Source organism: Argopecten irradians, chromosome 2 (assembly GCF_041381155.1).
Source record: "Argopecten irradians isolate NY chromosome 2, Ai_NY, whole genome shotgun sequence".
Classification (NCBI taxonomy): Eukaryota; Metazoa; Mollusca; class Bivalvia; order Pectinida; family Pectinidae; genus Argopecten; species Argopecten irradians.
This window is the reverse complement of record NC_091135.1, coordinates 69,842,685-69,859,189: the sequence shown is the minus strand read 5'-3', so window position 1 is coordinate 69,859,189 and position 16,505 is coordinate 69,842,685. Positions and strand designations below refer to the sequence as shown.

At 35.4% G+C, this 16,505-nt stretch overlaps 2 protein-coding genes and 1 long non-coding RNA gene across 3 annotated transcripts; 1 reads left to right on the top strand and 2 right to left on the bottom strand.

Moving 5' to 3' along the window:
• Positions 1-1,091: 1,091 nt before the first annotated feature.
• On the top strand, positions 1,092-9,021 carry LOC138316819 (atrial natriuretic peptide receptor 3-like). The gene is made up of 3 exons (XM_069258477.1): positions 1,092-1,536; positions 8,146-8,358; positions 8,858-9,021. Exons 1-3 carry the CDS (start codon positions 1,092-1,094, stop codon positions 9,019-9,021), a joined length of 822 nt encoding a protein of 273 aa, XP_069114578.1.
• Positions 9,022-9,501: 480 nt separating this feature from the next.
• LOC138316818 (uncharacterized) lies at positions 9,502-10,272 on the bottom strand. Its single transcript, XM_069258476.1, has one exon. The coding sequence runs from the start codon at positions 10,270-10,272 to the stop codon at positions 9,502-9,504; it is 771 nt and encodes a 256-aa protein (XP_069114577.1).
• Positions 10,273-13,252: 2,980 nt separating this feature from the next.
• LOC138316340 (uncharacterized) lies at positions 13,253-14,922 on the bottom strand. Its single transcript, XR_011207640.1, has 2 exons — positions 14,498-14,922; positions 13,253-13,627 (listed from the first exon to the last, which is right to left on the bottom strand). It is a non-coding gene; the product is annotated as an uncharacterized lncRNA (long non-coding RNA).
• Between the last annotated feature and the right edge of the window lie 1,583 nt (positions 14,923-16,505).

The following is a 16,505-nucleotide window of genomic DNA, read 5'->3' as shown; positions in this document are numbered from 1 at the left end:
AGTAACACTGAAGCGCAACCTTTACAAAGAACGTCATCTATCACCTCAAAGATAAGTCACCTTAACAAAATAATCATCCAATTAGTAAGAGATGGAAATGTAAACCATCATACCGACTGAGTAAAATATGGCCATGTAGTCTCATTTTACCGGCGACATTCATTTAGTCCCCTTAATACATTTACTATTTCACTTTGCGTCATCTCAGAGGGTTAACGTACGTTTAAGCTGGTAATCAATAAATCGTACAAAGAGTTTTTATTTTAAAAGAACGCTCGGCTTGAATCTGATTAGCTGAACTGTTTGTCAATGTTATATGGCCAAATTTAAAAAGTCTCCTTAAAGACTGTAGTAATATACGTACGGCATCTCGAGATGTGCTATTACCGTCGATAAGTCCTTCTTTCTGGTGATTATGATGTCATTTATGACTTGATATTTTGACCGAATGACTAATCGTGATTGGCCCTTGCGATTGTAGAATCTCAAACTCCCGGATTGTCTTATTATCGGAGATCGCTGACCACAATAGAGGAAAATCTCCTGTCATCTCATTTAAACTATGAAACAAATTTACAATCATGACCATTACTATAGAAGCAGTATTGGGGGTCCGTGATCGATTTACCTGAGTGTGAGATCTCGGCGCGTCATCGAATGTTTTTCACACTCGCACGCAATCACGACACTGGGAACAAAACACACGGCGCAGGATTGTGTAAAAACGTTAATATATATATTTAATGACATCCGCACGTGTTTATACGCCACGCGTCCTATTCAATCAGAGGATCACAATCTATTAGCATCAATAAACATTTATTATAGCGGCCTTAGACGCCGATGTTGTAGTATATATTACATAAGGCTAGTTGTAACAAGTGATACAGTGACATGATATGCCTTAACCAAGTGTCCAAAGACTGAGTTAGTGCTGCTTGTACGCGTTTGATTTACAGACGGAAAAAATGAATGCGTAATATTTTTCAATTCAGGTCAGCTTTTTTATTCAAGTGGAACAGTCAGAAAAAACAAATTTGAAAGAGAGTTCGAAAATTTCACTTGATATGTAAAGCAAAAAAAGAGGCAAAATGTCTACAAAATATGACTTTTGTGTGTGTTTGTTACTACTCTGTATTGATATAAGTGGTACCGTGACGGAAGTGAAAGTCGGAGTTCTTCTGATGACGGAGGCCGTGGAACCTTTTGATCTACGTCGTATAAAACCGGCATTAGACATCGCGTTTGAATTCTCGGAAAGTTATTACGGAATCAGATATATCCCAGTGACTCTGAATTACACCGGATTTTGCCCCAAACAGTCTTCGATTGGACACTTTTCGGAACTTTATTACGACCACAGTGTTCAGGCCGTAATAGGACCGGCTTGTTCGGAAACTATCTTATCTATAGGTAGACTTGCTCAGTATTTACACATCCCCATGGTGAGTGGTGTTGGCGATCTCATCATTCGGTCTCCCTCGGATATGTATACAACTTTCACTAGAATGTCATACAATCTCGGAAAATTTTCAAGTAAGTGTTAAAATAACATATTTTGACTTCATACGATGCAATCTAGATGTTTTTAAATGGTATAACGACGATGTGAATATGATTTTCGAAATAGGTTTTACAAGCTCTGTCAATATAATTTTCGTTCCTTACTCTCGAAAGGGAAAGGAACGACAACTCCTGTTAAACATTTTATTCGATTAGTTGTTAGACATTTTGTTTATAGTCAATATCAATACCACACAAGTTAATGGTGCATATTAACTATGTCGATAAATGGTAACATTAACGAGAGGCGCCAAGGTTCTTTTGGCATTTAAAAACATTTTGATGGAGCAGCGTTTAAGAACAGATTGTAATGGGGACCATTACAGATGTCCAGTAAAATAAACGACCTCGCAGTCGTTATACTATGTTCGATATCCATCGTAACCTCTATGTACCAATTTTCATCTGTTACTAATATCTGAATTTCGAACAATCAGCCAAACTATGCTTATAACAAAGTGATTTCGTCGTAAGTCCCCAGAGGTTTGTTATAACCAATAGTCCAATAATTGCAATCTAACAATCCTTGAATTGTAATATTTTCATTTTGTTTCTATTACACAATAAAAAATTATTTTAGATGCGAGTGAACATATGAATTTCCGATTTAACCATTTGACCTGAACAGCTAAGGTCAATGTAATAAAAATAGTTCCTTAAATAATTTTAAAAGACAATAAAAACACATTTCCATTAACTTTTACATTTCACATTAATAATCCTGATTTTTCAAATGTTTGTTTTAATTCCATTACTAATCTGGTTCATTTAGCCAGTTATCAACTGCGGATTAAATTGGTGTCAATAAACATGTTTCCCATTCAGGAGTATAGATATTACCTCAAAAGTCTAGGCTGTATGTAATCACACAAGTAAAGATCATGATTATCATTAGAGTAATGGAAGTATTTATGGCAAAATGTAAATATTAAAAAAAAAGATATGTAATTTAATCCTAAGTTTGATATAATATCAGATCAAAAATCATTAATAACAAAATAGAAGGTTATGTTTTAGATCTTATAGGACAGAAATTCATTATATATACAATGTAAATGCAATTCGGATGATATTTATATCTCCAATATTCGCAATCTAGCCATCCTTTAATTGTTCTCTATACACAAATGCTTACCATTTTATACTAATAAACAACTGCAGTGAGATTGACAAGTTTTCCTGTACAGTTAACACTATCGCCAGCGTTATTCAATAGCAAAGGGCAAAAAATGACGCTACAACCAGTTTGGACTGTACATTCCTCATCTAGGAAATAGTGAATGTCTAGGTAAAGTTATGGTAATTGTTCGTATTTTTTATATTTTTTTTTATATTTTGATATCTTTTTCCAAAATAAGTTTCATTTAAGGAAAATAATTACAAATATTCATCAGTCATGGAATGACAATGAGAAGATAAGCGTCTTACAATAATTGTTCACACAAAAAATTCTTAACATTCCAGTACATACATATGTTCTTGTGTATTCTGAACTATGTTGGTTTTCAGGTTATTATACACACTGTGTAGATAACGGCATATTGTTTTAAAATATGAAATGATCACGGTTTTTGAAAGGAGATTTTAAATTCAATATGTATTGATTAATTTAAGATAAATGTTTTATTTACCCGATGACAATTAGAATACGTCTAAATCCACTTGGCATCAAAAGAAATATCGAACCTCTGAATGATATTATAGCACTCGAAAGAAGATGAGCTTTCTTCGAACCCTTCAAGTTGTCGGCCATCATTTTTTATAACTTTAAAAAAGTTAAAGGAGTATTAGATGGTGTAAAACAAGTATAAGTAAACATTACAGAGAATAGTAGAAAATGTCAACAAACACGTAGAACATAGTACGCATCTCGAGATAATAATTACTAAAATTCTTATTTTCTGTTTTTAATTGGAAATAAACCCTGTGTTGTTCATTTTACCATCGAATTGATTACCTTCGATGAGCTTGATTACATACATACATACATACATACATACATACATACACACATACATACATACATACACACACCCTCACATACACACACCCTCACTCTCACATACATACATACATACATACATACATACATACATACATACATACATACATACATACATACATACATACATACATACATACATACATACATATTGGTATAATTTGCATAGCTGATACTGTGTTTTATTCTCATTTTCTCATCACGATGATTACTTTTCTTTTGATTTTTAATACTCTATATCACATATCAATGACAATGTTGTATTACATATTTTCTAAAATTACCCTGCCTGAAGCATAATATCATCTAATATTATTTAATATTTAATTAAGGTGTTTACGAGTTTTGCAATCTTAGATATAATAAGTGATTTAATAATAACATTTTTACCTAAGATAGACAGGTTTCTCGCTTTCCAAACGTGCATACAACTGTTAATCTTATTTACTTTGTCTCTTCATATTGCGTCGTTATCTATTTCATGCCCATGGTGAATACCTAGTGTATTTGATGTTCGATCGTGTCCAATTAATTGCTGTTAATCTAGGTAGATTATATTTCCATCTTCCAAGATATATTCCAGTAGTTTTTTGTAGATTTACTTTTGAGCCTGATGCTTTTTCATATTGTCCTAAAATTTTAAACGATTCCGTAATAGACTTTTCATCTCTAAGAAACAATTGCGTATTATCAGCAAACATGTTAATTTTTGTTTCAATTTGACCGGGAAGTTTTAAGCCGTTTATACTATTGCTTTTGCGAATTGAACATACCAAAGGTTCTGTTTGAATAATGTACAAAATTGGTGCGATTGGACAGCCCTGCCTTGCAGATCTTGAAATGCCAAAATGTTCCGAGATAAAACCATTTCTCTTCGCATCCACTAACAACAATTGTACCCAACCCCGTAAATTTATTCCAAAATTAAATCGCTCGAGACATTTGTCTATCCATCCCAATTCAACCCTATCGAAAGCTTTTTGTTGATCTTGAAAGATAACAGACCCCTCTTCACATCCTGTATCAATCTATTCGCGTCAGCAATGTTTCGTCCAGGAACGAAACCTTTTTGATCCGGAAGTATGATATCTGGAAGAACTTTCTTTATTCTGTTGGCCAATGTTTTTGCAATTATCTTATAGTCAACGTTTAACATCGTTAGTTGTCGCCAATTTTTAATATCTTCACGCTCGCCTTTTTTGTACAATAACGTTAGTATTCCTTTTGTTTGTGATATTGATAACTTATTAGTATTACATATTTCATAAACTAGTTCAATAAACTAGTTCTCTTTATCCATACATGTTCTTTGATCATCTGAATTTTGTTCTCTAGATTAACTAAAAGAATATCCGCAGCATCTCTGTGCCATCCTTCCGATGTAAAGAGTTGCTTATAAAATTTAATCTGTTCTTTTTGGATAGAATTTATGTCATTTTTATAATCTCCTTTTGCGGTTTTAATTTTATGCCAAAGCTTTTCTTTAGCACGCTGTTTTTCTAGGTTAAAAAAAATATTTTGTTGATCTTTCATGCTCTTCGAACTCCTGCACTCTCGCTCTTACTCTCAACCCTGTTGCTTTTTTACTATAATACTCTCTCAGAATGTTAGTTAGCATGTTGATTTTTTCATTATCTGGGTTAGTCTTTGTTAATGCATCCAGTTCTTTTTCAATTTCATCAATGTACCTGTCGGTCTTATTCAGGCACTTTGCAACAGAAATTGTTATTTCTTTAATCTTCATTTTTTTGCTATGTCCCACCAGTCTTTCAAATTATCATATTTGTTCTTTTCTGTAACCCAATGAGTGCAAAAGGCTTGAAATGTATTTTTGAACATATCGTTTTTTATTGTATTAACATTCATTTTCCACGTCCCTGGACCAATTGTCACTTTATCTGTATTGATTTTTAATGTAATCATATTATGGTCGCTGTAATATCTGTTTTGGCTATATCATTTTCAATGTCTTTGGTAACAAGAAACATGTCTATTCTTGATTTTGAATATCCTCTTTTGAATGTGTATTCCGATTTTCTGGGGTTACGAAGTCTCCAAATATCCACAAGTTGAAATGAATCGATTCAATCTTTTAGACATGATGTTGTGGAGTCATCTGCATTTTTATGTGGGTATCTATCGATTTGATTGTTTAGCGTACAATTAAAATCACCAGCATATATATAACTATTATCAAATAGGTGATTGTTAATAGTTTTTCTTATGAATTGGTTTCGTTCAGAGCTATTATTAGGTGCATACAGGTTTACTATATTGCATATATTTCTTTCGTCATTTTTTAAAATACATGTTAATAACCGTCCATCTTTATCTCTGCTAAATTCTTTCAAAAAACAATTTAGTTTTCCCATTTGTTAGAATTGCGACGCCTCTTGAGGCGGAGGTACCATTATTCCATAAACTATAGCCTCCCCCTAGATTTTTCCATTCTTTAGACCAAATGAAGATATCTTTGTCAGTTCAGTGGGTTTCCTGTAACAAAGTTACATCAATTTTCTTTTTGATTAACCAATAGAAAAACGCATTTCTTTTTTCAACATTTCTCAGCCCATTAATGTTAATTGATGCTATAGATATAGACAAAAGTTAATATAAAGTGGTTAGAGTTTATGAATATTGCTTAAAGGTCTATGTTTAAAAGCATTCAGTTGTTCTCTGGGGTATCATACTTTTGGATTTTATTGTGTTGTCGTTCAGTTGATGGTGGTGTTGCCGAACTCATAAAGCGTTTTCTATTTTTTGGCGTGCCCAGCATTGGTCCTACAGTTGTTTGCATGAAGACTGATAATTTTTCTCTTAACTTAAACGCTCCTTGTTTATTTACGTGTACACCTGAGGTGTCAAAACCGTCATATAGATGATCATTAACCGTTCCGTCGCTACGGAAAAGAAGCGGGATATCAATGTATTCTATATGGGATTTTGTTTTACACATTTTTTCAGTGAAACTATTGACACTTTCAGTTATCTCGTTCAGGAACGAAATTTTCTCGCTGTTTTCTTTTCGGAGTAGGATTCCACATATTCAAATGGGGACATCTGGGAATTGATTTTCAATTTCTTTATTGCTGAAGTTAGGTCAACAATGATTTGGTCAGACTCGCCTTGGTTTCTTGACACGTCATTGGTACCCAGACAAACTGTGATATTTTTGTGTCAGTGTCTTCAGGTATGCAGGAGAGTGATTCCTCGATTGAATGGCTGATTTCCGCCAGTGATGCACCAGACACCGAGGCGTTAATAATATTTCTCGAGTTGAACTGGATTCGTTTCGCGTTAGACGCGCCAAGTAATAGAGATATCGGTTGATTTTGCTTTTTCTGTACGGAATCCCTATCTGAAGAATTAGGTATTACGTCATCAGTTTTGTCATCTTCGTTTTTACGACCTTCTCTGATTTCTTCCGCGTAATCCCCGTATTGGTCCGAATCACGTTGTCTACATTCAGATTGAATGTGACCTGACATGTTAAAGTAATTACAGATAGGCGTTTCTTTTTGTGGACAGTTTCGAGCAAGATGGTCAGTATTTTTACAAATAAAACATTTTCTTTGCTCACGCACTGGTTTGTTTGGACATTTAAATGGTGAGTGGTCCTTTAAGTTGCAATGATAACATGGCGTTCTATTGTTATTTGCAAATATTCTTATATCAAAACGCCCAATTGAAGTTCGCAACGGGAGGGTAGGGACACATCCTATAAAGTTCAAATACTTTGTGCCGTTTTCAATGTAAGTATCACGAATTTTACCTCTGCGTAGACTGCCTGATACGACTTGGCCGTATCTAGCCATATAAGAAGCGATATCATCGTCGCCTAGTTCGTATGATGCATCTTTGATTGTAACATTTGTCAGTTTTTTCGACTTCAAAAAATTTCACCGTTTGATTTTTTTTATTTCCGTTCCATTAAGTAGTAGCGCACATTTTGTATCATCGTTTTGACAAGTAATCACAACTCTGTCCTCTGTTATTTCTACACATATTTCACACTTATTATTACAACATTTACAGGCAATGCCATATTGCACACTTATTATTACAGCATTAAACCTCGACGATCGTAATCTCTGTGAAATGTTCGTCGTTAACGGTTGTTATGTTTACAGAGAGAACAATAAACAACCTAGATCAACAACACACTTGTGATACGATGTATTTAACAAGTAGTTCATAAATTGTTATTATAAATCAGTCAACGTTCGCGTATCTAATCACGAATTCAAGGGTTTCAGAATTATGCCGTGTTTAGCCCTGACACCTATCGTGTACGCTCGGTAAATGCTTGAATTGCACAGCAGACCGTGATTGACAGTTCGTGGCGTTTAGCTACGTCCACACAACATCGTAATGGATTTTATGCATAGGTTATAAGCATCATGCTGATAAAAAAATTGCAACTTGTACCATGGAAAGCAACTAACAATTATAGCCAATTAAACAGGGGATATAACGGTTCTTCATAATGAAATGTATGATATTTTCTATAGAGTAATGTAGTTGTAATACAATAAGTAGAAGGGTAAAGTCATAATAACCTATGGTTGATCTATTGTCAGCCTCTTTGATGTCGCTGATGAGTAAGTACGACTGGAGACACATATCTATCATCTATGACGTGGAATACATCTTCTTTGAGCTTGCTGGAGTTAACCTGGTTCGTGACTTCGTTAACAATGGTGCCTGGCCACGTCCTCTAGATTTACAATTTGCAGCGTCCAAGCTTTCTGATCCCGGGATCCTGCTGAAGACGGCCAGTCGACAATCTCGGGGTAGGTCTAGCAGAAAACAAGCTAATGAAGGGACTTTATTCCCAAAGCGCGTGTCTCATATATGTTTTTGAAACTGAGGTCAAAGGTTCAGGTGACTTCATTTTGGTAGGTGTCACAGCGTCTCACCTACAATGAAGGTGGACCCACATACACGTACCTAGTATGAAGTTCTAAGTTCTTATAGTATAGAGCCTGGAAAATGTCAGTCGGACAGACAGGCACTTCGCTAACCTATATCCCTCTCTCTGTTTCCCGATGGGGGACTAATGATCGCCAAAGATAATTCACAGGTTTCTTTGATTTCGTATCAGTCTGCAAATATTCATTATATTGAAGATAAGAATAATACTATATGTAAATATTAAGAATGGTTGTTGGTAGATTGTATGAATATTCGTTTTTTTTCTGTGAGAAAAGTAAAATAGTAAACATGGCAGGAACATCCTGACAGTAACAGTTCAATTACTCATTGTATGACATTCTTCTAATTTTGTTTCAGTATTTGTCATTTTCTGTGACGCGGAGCTTTTCCGAGATTTTATGTACCGGGCCTATCAGCTAGGGATGGCTGATGGCGGTTATGTGTTCCTTACCATGGAACTATTTCCTAGTGACTGGCTTGGCTACTACACCGAATTCCTACGCGGTGAGTGTGGGTACTAGATTGAATTCTTATGCAGTACATGAAAAGAATGTATGCAAAGTATATAATTATAATTAAAACTCTATAAAATAATTAGTTAACTTATGATTCAATTGTAGTGGTGAAAACAACAAGGGATAATGATTGGAGGCGACTTGGAAGGAATTTCGCAAAATATTACAAAATTGAATGAAAGATAATGGTAACATACAGTTGGCATGAATATAAGGCTACAGATGGATATTTACTTATTAATTTCGAACTTAAATTTAATATTTGTATATAAAATGCAAACCAACAACCTTACACCAGGTTTATTTATTCAGAGGTCTGTAATTATTGACATAAACTCCACACTTCAGTTTAGAAATTGAACAGAAAAATGAACAAAAAAACTTCAAAATGATGAAGATGATTATAATCTTAGTCAATATGGGACAGTGCTACTCCTAGAACAAGGATATTTAGTGTGTAAGACACGATGTGTTCACGTGTTTGTTTCAACTACTTTGATTCTTACTCCGAGAGTTAAGATCTCCTGTCAGATGTAAGGGGATTGGAGAGTTGAGATCTCCCGTGTCATGTGAGGGGATTGGAGAGTTGAGATTTCCCGTGTCATGTGAGGGGATTGGAGAGTTGAGATCTCCCGTGTCATGTGAGGGGATTGGAGAGTTGAGTTCTCCCGTGTCATGTGAGGGGATTATAGAGTTGAGATCTCTCGTGCCATGTGAGGGGATTGGAGAGTTGAGATCTCCCGTGTCATGTGAGGGGATTGGAGATTTGAGATCTCTCGTGCCATGTGAGGGGATTGGAGAGTTGAGATCTCCCGTGCCATGTGAGGGGATTTGAGAGTTGAGATCTCGCGTGTCATGTGAGGGGATTGGAGAGTTGAGATCTCCCGTGTCATGTGAGGGGATTGGAGAGTTGAGAATTCCCGTGTCATGTGAGGGGATTGGAGAGTTGAGATCTCCCGTATCATGTGAGGGGATTGGAGAGTTGAGATCTCCCGTATCATGTGAGGGGATTGGAGAGTTGAGATCTCCCGTGTCATGTGAGGGGATTAGAGAGTTGAGATCTCTCGTGCCATGTGAGGGGATTGGAGAGTTGAGATCTCCCGTGTCATGTGAGGGGATTGGAGAGTTGAGTTCTCCCGTGTCATGTGATGGGATTGGAGAGTTGAGATCTCTCGTGCCATGTGAGGGGATTGGAGAGTTGAGATCTCCCGCCCGTGTCATGTGAGGGGATTGGAGAGTTGAGATCTCCCGTGTCATGTGAGGGGATTGGAGAGTTGAGATCTCCCGCCCGTGTCATGTGAGGGGATTGGAGAGTTGAGATCTCCCGTGTCATGTGAGGGGATTGGAGAGTTGAGTTCTCTCGTGTCATGTGAGGGGATTGGAGAGTTGAGTTCTCCCGTGTCATGTGAGGGGATTGGAGAGTTGAGATCTCTCGTGCAGTGTGAGGGGATTGGAGAGTTGAGATCTCTCGTGTCATGTGAGGGGATTGGAGAGTTGAGTTCTCCCGTGTCATGTGAGGGGATTGGAGAGTTGAGATCTCCCGTGTCATGTGAGGGGATTGGAGAGTTGAGATCTCTCGTGTCATGTGAGGGGATTGGAGAGTTGAGTTCTCTCTGTCATGTGAGGGATTGGAGAGTTGAGTTCTCCCGTGTCATGTGAGGGGATTGGAGAGTTGAGTTCTCTCGTGTCATGTGAGGGGATTGGAGATTTGAGTTCTCCGTGTCATGTGAGGGGATTGGAGAGTTGAGTTCTCCGTGTCATGTGAGGGGATGGAGTGGAGTGCATGTTTGAGTTCTCGTGTCATGTGAGGGATTGAGAGTTGAGTTCTCCGTGTCATGTGAGGGGATTGGAGAGTTGAGATCTCCCGTGTCATGTGAGGGGATTGGAGAGTTGAGATCTCTCGTGTCATGTGAGGGGATTGGAGAGTTGAGTTCTCCCGTGTCATGTGAGGGGATTGGAGAGTTGAGATCTCTCGTGTCATGTGAGGGGATTGGAGAGTTGAGATCTCCCGTGTCATGTGAGGGGATTGGAGAGTTGAGATCTCCCGTGTCATGTGAGGGGATTGGAGAGTTGAGATCTCACGTTGAGGGGATTGGAGGGTTACATTTTCACTTGTCTTGTTTTACCTCATCGTGTCATCATTATTGACATATAAGTAAGGCAGTGAAGGATTCATTGTCACCGTTATCGTGACATCATTGTAATGGTTTCGTGATTTTGTAATTTTGTCATTTTGTTGAGATGTATGTACTTGTTAAAGCCGCATAATCCGTATCTTTCAGGGTCCGTAAATCAACAAAAGAAAATTCGGGTACATATATTATAAAAAGTTATCAACTTTCCCCTAATTACACACCCAAAAAGTCCCGAGTTCAAAAGAAATTAATGATTAAAAATTCGATATCCAGAGTATTTGAATATGCATTTTCAATCGTAGACGATCACGTGACTTTCCAGACCAAACGAAATGGCGTGCCCAGTCAAAAGCGTGTCGTTCATGTTAGCAGGAACTTCTACGGAAGAACTTGTTACTTATCATGAACAAATGAATGTTTTGTTATGTGATGAAGTTAAAGAGTCCTCCAGAACAATATATATACATTATCGTCGTGTAAACAATACTTCCATTCGGTCATTTTGAGTGTTTACAATACGGCGATCGGTTGACTATGCTTTGCCTAATTTCCGGGGGCCACCGGAGGGATTTTTGTGGGGACGGTATTTAACCTTCGTATAAAATATGTGTTGCGATACCACACATCGTACTAGACAAGATAATAAATTTTACAAAAATGTATCAGATATATAAATAATGGTATTGATAAATAATGAAATAGACAAGACACAACGTACTATATAGAGACGAAAATGGTTATCTACATGTACATGTAAATCTCTGGTGATATTTTTTAAAATAAATAATTCGGACGATATTTGACTTGCCAGTTGGATAACCATATAACTTGTTTTATAAAGGTCCAAATGAAATATAATAATAAATCAAGTAAAGTAAGCACGGAGAGCAAACTTGACATAATATGTATTTTTGTTCAATGTCATATATATATGTATACATGTATACATACATATCTATTAGTTAAAAAATCACCATGTACCGCCATAAACGAGTATAAAATTTAATACGCGTTATTGTATGTATATTTCTGATATTTACGTTGGAAAAGCTCCGTGTTCGTTAAAAACATGATGATAAATTTCTGGTGAAACTATAAACATTTGGTTATATGATTTCAAGGATTACAGAAAATTAAAAAAAAAAATAAAAGAAAAAATGCGGTCGAGGTTGCAATACGGCGGTTTAATGTGTGTTAAAAGTTCTGAATGTCTAACATGCAATTATGTATATATTTTCTGTGTAGATAATGAAGACAGCTCCCTTGGTTAAATGTACATGATAGCTTGCCAATGAACCATATAATAGCTACCATATAATATGATGTCCAGCCGTGAATTTGCCTCTGAATCAAATGAATCAGAAACATGTATAATGAAAGACCTAGGTGTTTCTTATACAATCATATTCATGCACAAATAGCACATTCATATACATGGTATAGTGTGCATGTACACATATTATGCATTGAATTTTAAGTCAATAAAAAAATGACTGGAGTTCAAAATAGCATCCAGTAGTAAATAAGCTGACCATTGCATGTGATTCTCATATCATCAGAGTAATTGCAGTAAAATTCATTTTTTAGTATTTATTTAGTCTAACCTTGTGGAAAATCCAACTTTATTAGTTGTATTTTGTTAGTTTATCTTTATATATTTAAGCAATCCTAATTCCTTTAGTGTGATCTTGCTCCAAACACTAAGTGAATTTGCTAAGAGCTTGTACATGTAGACCTTCATTGACCTGGGACTAATTAAAATTATTGTCAGTCTATTCCTTTCTAATTCAATCAAAACTTTGCAACTTAAAATAGTCTATAATGAATAATGCAATTTAACAACATACATCACAGGCTATTGTCTCTAGATATATGGATATTCTTATATATATGTGCAATTTGTGTATAACACAACAACAAGATTTTTTTTTATTACACATAGGGATATCTGTATATCTATAGAGCCAAAACCTTGAGATTTGACACTGACTTTTGACCCAAATAACCCTTGATCTAGCTCCAATCTTGTTTGCTATTTATTTTCTGTATTTGAACATTTCTAAAATGAACAATACATAATTTAACAACTCAGACAAATGACATATTATTTTAATTGGTTTATTGTTCATAAATTGGAATTACTTCCTTGTCCCATATAAATTATTCAAAAGTTATACATACTAGGTATGTAGACATGCAATAATTGTTATTATTCCTTTTTTCATTTGTGTGAAGAAGAAATAAATAATTTGAAAATATCTTGGTGATAATAGTAAAGAATTATGCTAGGTTTGTTCTGTCCTTCCTTCTTGAAAATAATTTCTTTCTGGTTCATAATGGGTACATTACAAACAGACTTTATTTTTTACTGTCAGTTTTGATCTCAGAGATACATGTAGTTGTTTTTCCCTATTATTTTTGGGCGAGCTGCCATCACATCTTGCACTTCTGTCATCTGGTTGAAGGTCCCATACATTCTATAAAGAAAATATGGAGTAAATGTCAGTTATGTACATAGATTAATACTGTATACATGCATGCATATAATCTTTCAGTGTTATCCTGCATGTAAAACAAACTAGTTCCAATTGTTTTCTGTCAAACACAAATTTATAACAATTACACATCTTTTGAACACAAGTTTATCAAAATCAAACCTCACTAGATACTAATTATAAGTTAGTCATTTCTTGAATTACAGGGGTCTAGGCATTTTCATGTGAAGAATAATGGTACTAATTAGTACCAGAATTTATGTAGCCTAAATATATTGCCATTGGACATAATATATAATACATATTGTAAAAAGTCAATTACTATTCTTTACTTACACCACTTATGATGTATTGGTGTGAATTTTATATAATTATGACCATTAGATAGGATAACGAGTACGTGACTAAGTGACTGTAAGTCTAAAAAATACAATCTTACACACACGAGCACTGATGAAGTAAGTTTGAAAGTGGCTTCTTTAATACAGTAATATCCATAGCATACAGTAAAAGGGTACATATCACTGATATACATAAATACACAAATAGATATCGGAAAAGATATCACACTCCTGACGCTGTAAGCCTGTAACAGTAGCTACATGTATATATATCGTACATATGTACATGTATAACACTAAAGAATGCGATCATCTTTTAAGGAAACGCGTATAATACGACTCTATTAATGCTTCTGTTGTAATCCAAGATTAAATCTGTTATATGTTCCCCGATTTATCAACACTTTTCCTGATTTCTAATCTCTGTTTTACTATGGTACCAATTCCAAAAAGCGACCAAACACTTATAGAATATAGGCCTAACTGTTACCCCCTTCGGGGCCCCACTCACCTTATAGAGACGAAGGGAAATCGGTTTATGTGGTTTTGGTAGATCATTCGCAAATCATAGTTGTTGTCATAGCTCGAATTCGTTTCCATATAATATTCTCAGCAATTCACAACATTTCTTAGTTTAAATAATCTCCTTATTCACTTCGAATCAGCAGTTGATTCTAAGCCGGCGAGCTTTCACTGCAAAGCTCGCTCCATTGCGGTAAACAACTTTTATTTCCGGACATGCGCAAAGTAGCATTTTTAAGATTTGGAGGCGTTAACTTTTGACTTTCTGTCGGACCGCGCATAAGTCTAAAATAAAATTTTGTATATTTATATCTTTGGACCTCTTAACTTTCTAGACTTGTAATTTGGGGAAAGTTCGTAACTTTTTAGGGCTATTACACAATATCTTGTCATTGTTTGTTTTACGGACCCTGAAAGATACGGATTATGCGGCTTTAAGAACATGAATTCGCCTTTATCCATAAGGAAGAGGAGGTAACATTTGAGACATAATGGTGAGGGATGACAGTGTTGTTCGAGACAGAATTTATATAAACTATATGAATGAGATTAAATACAGGTGTAATGAGCCAATATCTGAGCACAAGAAAAGCAATATCAAACACAGAAATCCAAAAAAACTCGATGAAAAGCAAACAATATAGATGTATAAAGAAGATGTGGGCTCTGTAAATAAAATGGCTTCAGATTGATTATGTTTGTCATTAAGATAATGGTTATCTGTTACTTATTGCAGGTGACTACAAAGATGCAGGTGTAACCCGAGCGTACGAGTCCGCTTTAGTTTTTACACTTCACCTCCCGAGAAGTTCCGAATATCTGAATTTCGCAGCTGAAGTTAAGATTCGTGCGAGCCGTGACTACGGGTTTGACTTTGGCGATGAAACGGTAAAACAGCTGTTTATCGTAAGGTTTTAAATGTGTTTAACTTTAGTTTCTTAAACTGATTTTAAGATATGATTTTTGTTTGTTTGTTTTTTAATGTTTATTTTAATACTTATGGGTATTTTCAGATAGAGCGAAAGGCAGGTATTCGTTTTGAATTTTACTCAGCTTTGTTTAGCTTTAAGCATTTGTTCAATTTTTTTTTATATTTCAAACTCATACTCATCCCCCCTAATAACAACAAACAAATAAATAAAAACAGCAATTACCATTTCCTTACCGGTTCTCTTTATTCTTAGCTGTATTTGTTTTTCTTAATTACAGGTGAACTACTTTATCACAGCCTTTTATGAAGGTGTGTTATATCTGTCCGAAGCCTTTAACCGGACGTTGTCGGACGGACAGAATATCACAGACGGCCTGACAGTCGCCCAGAAACTTTGGAACAGTACTTATCCAGGTAATTATACTGTACAGAACAGGTTTAATATTTCTATACAGGAGTAGCTGTTTTGTTTCGCATAAATCGCGAATTTAAAAAAATCACCTAGACTCTCGATGTTAACATTCTGAAAATCAGCATCTTAGAAAATGTTGAAATATTATTTATAAATGAAATATAAATCGCCAAATTTTATCTTACATGTTCTTAAAAACATTTTCTTTCGATGCTGATAAAATGCGTTGACGCAACATGCGGTGATCTGTATTTTTCACACGATAGATATTTCCGTTCAGCTGATTTGATTGCAAAAGTTGTACTAATTGCAAGACAGATTTTTAAAAACTTGAAAACGTGTAAGAAAAGAAAGTGCGAACACAAGAATATGACAACTATATGCATAATGTACATTTGTACATAGTTAGGCCAAAGTAGTACATGTAACTAAATCGACGTAACATCGGTCAGTTGGTTCTAAACTTTAGCAGTCGAGCACGATAGTCTCTTCAACTGCGACTCACCGAACGTATCATATTTCCTTTAAATGTTGCTTCTCTTACATGTAGAGTTTTGTTTTAGGTATTTCGGGGACAGTCGCCATTGATGAGTTCGGGGACAGAATCGCAGATTTTGACTTTCTAGATATGACGGACCCTATTTCAAAAACATT

Coding starts and splice junctions, on each gene's coding strand:
- LOC138316819 (XM_069258477.1), top strand. CDS start 1,092: ATGTCTACAAAATATGACTTTTGTGTGTGTTTGTTACTACTCTGTATT. Junction 1,537..8,145: donor CAATCTCGGAAAATTTTCAA/GTAAGTGTTAAA, acceptor ATCTATTGTCAG/CCTCTTTGATGTCGCTGATG. Junction 8,359..8,857: donor GGCCAGTCGACAATCTCGGG/GTAGGTCTAGCA, acceptor ATTTTGTTTCAG/TATTTGTCATTTTCTGTGAC.
- LOC138316818 (XM_069258476.1), bottom strand. CDS start 10,272: ATGACACGGGAGATCTCAACTCTCCAATCCCCTCACATGACACGGGCG.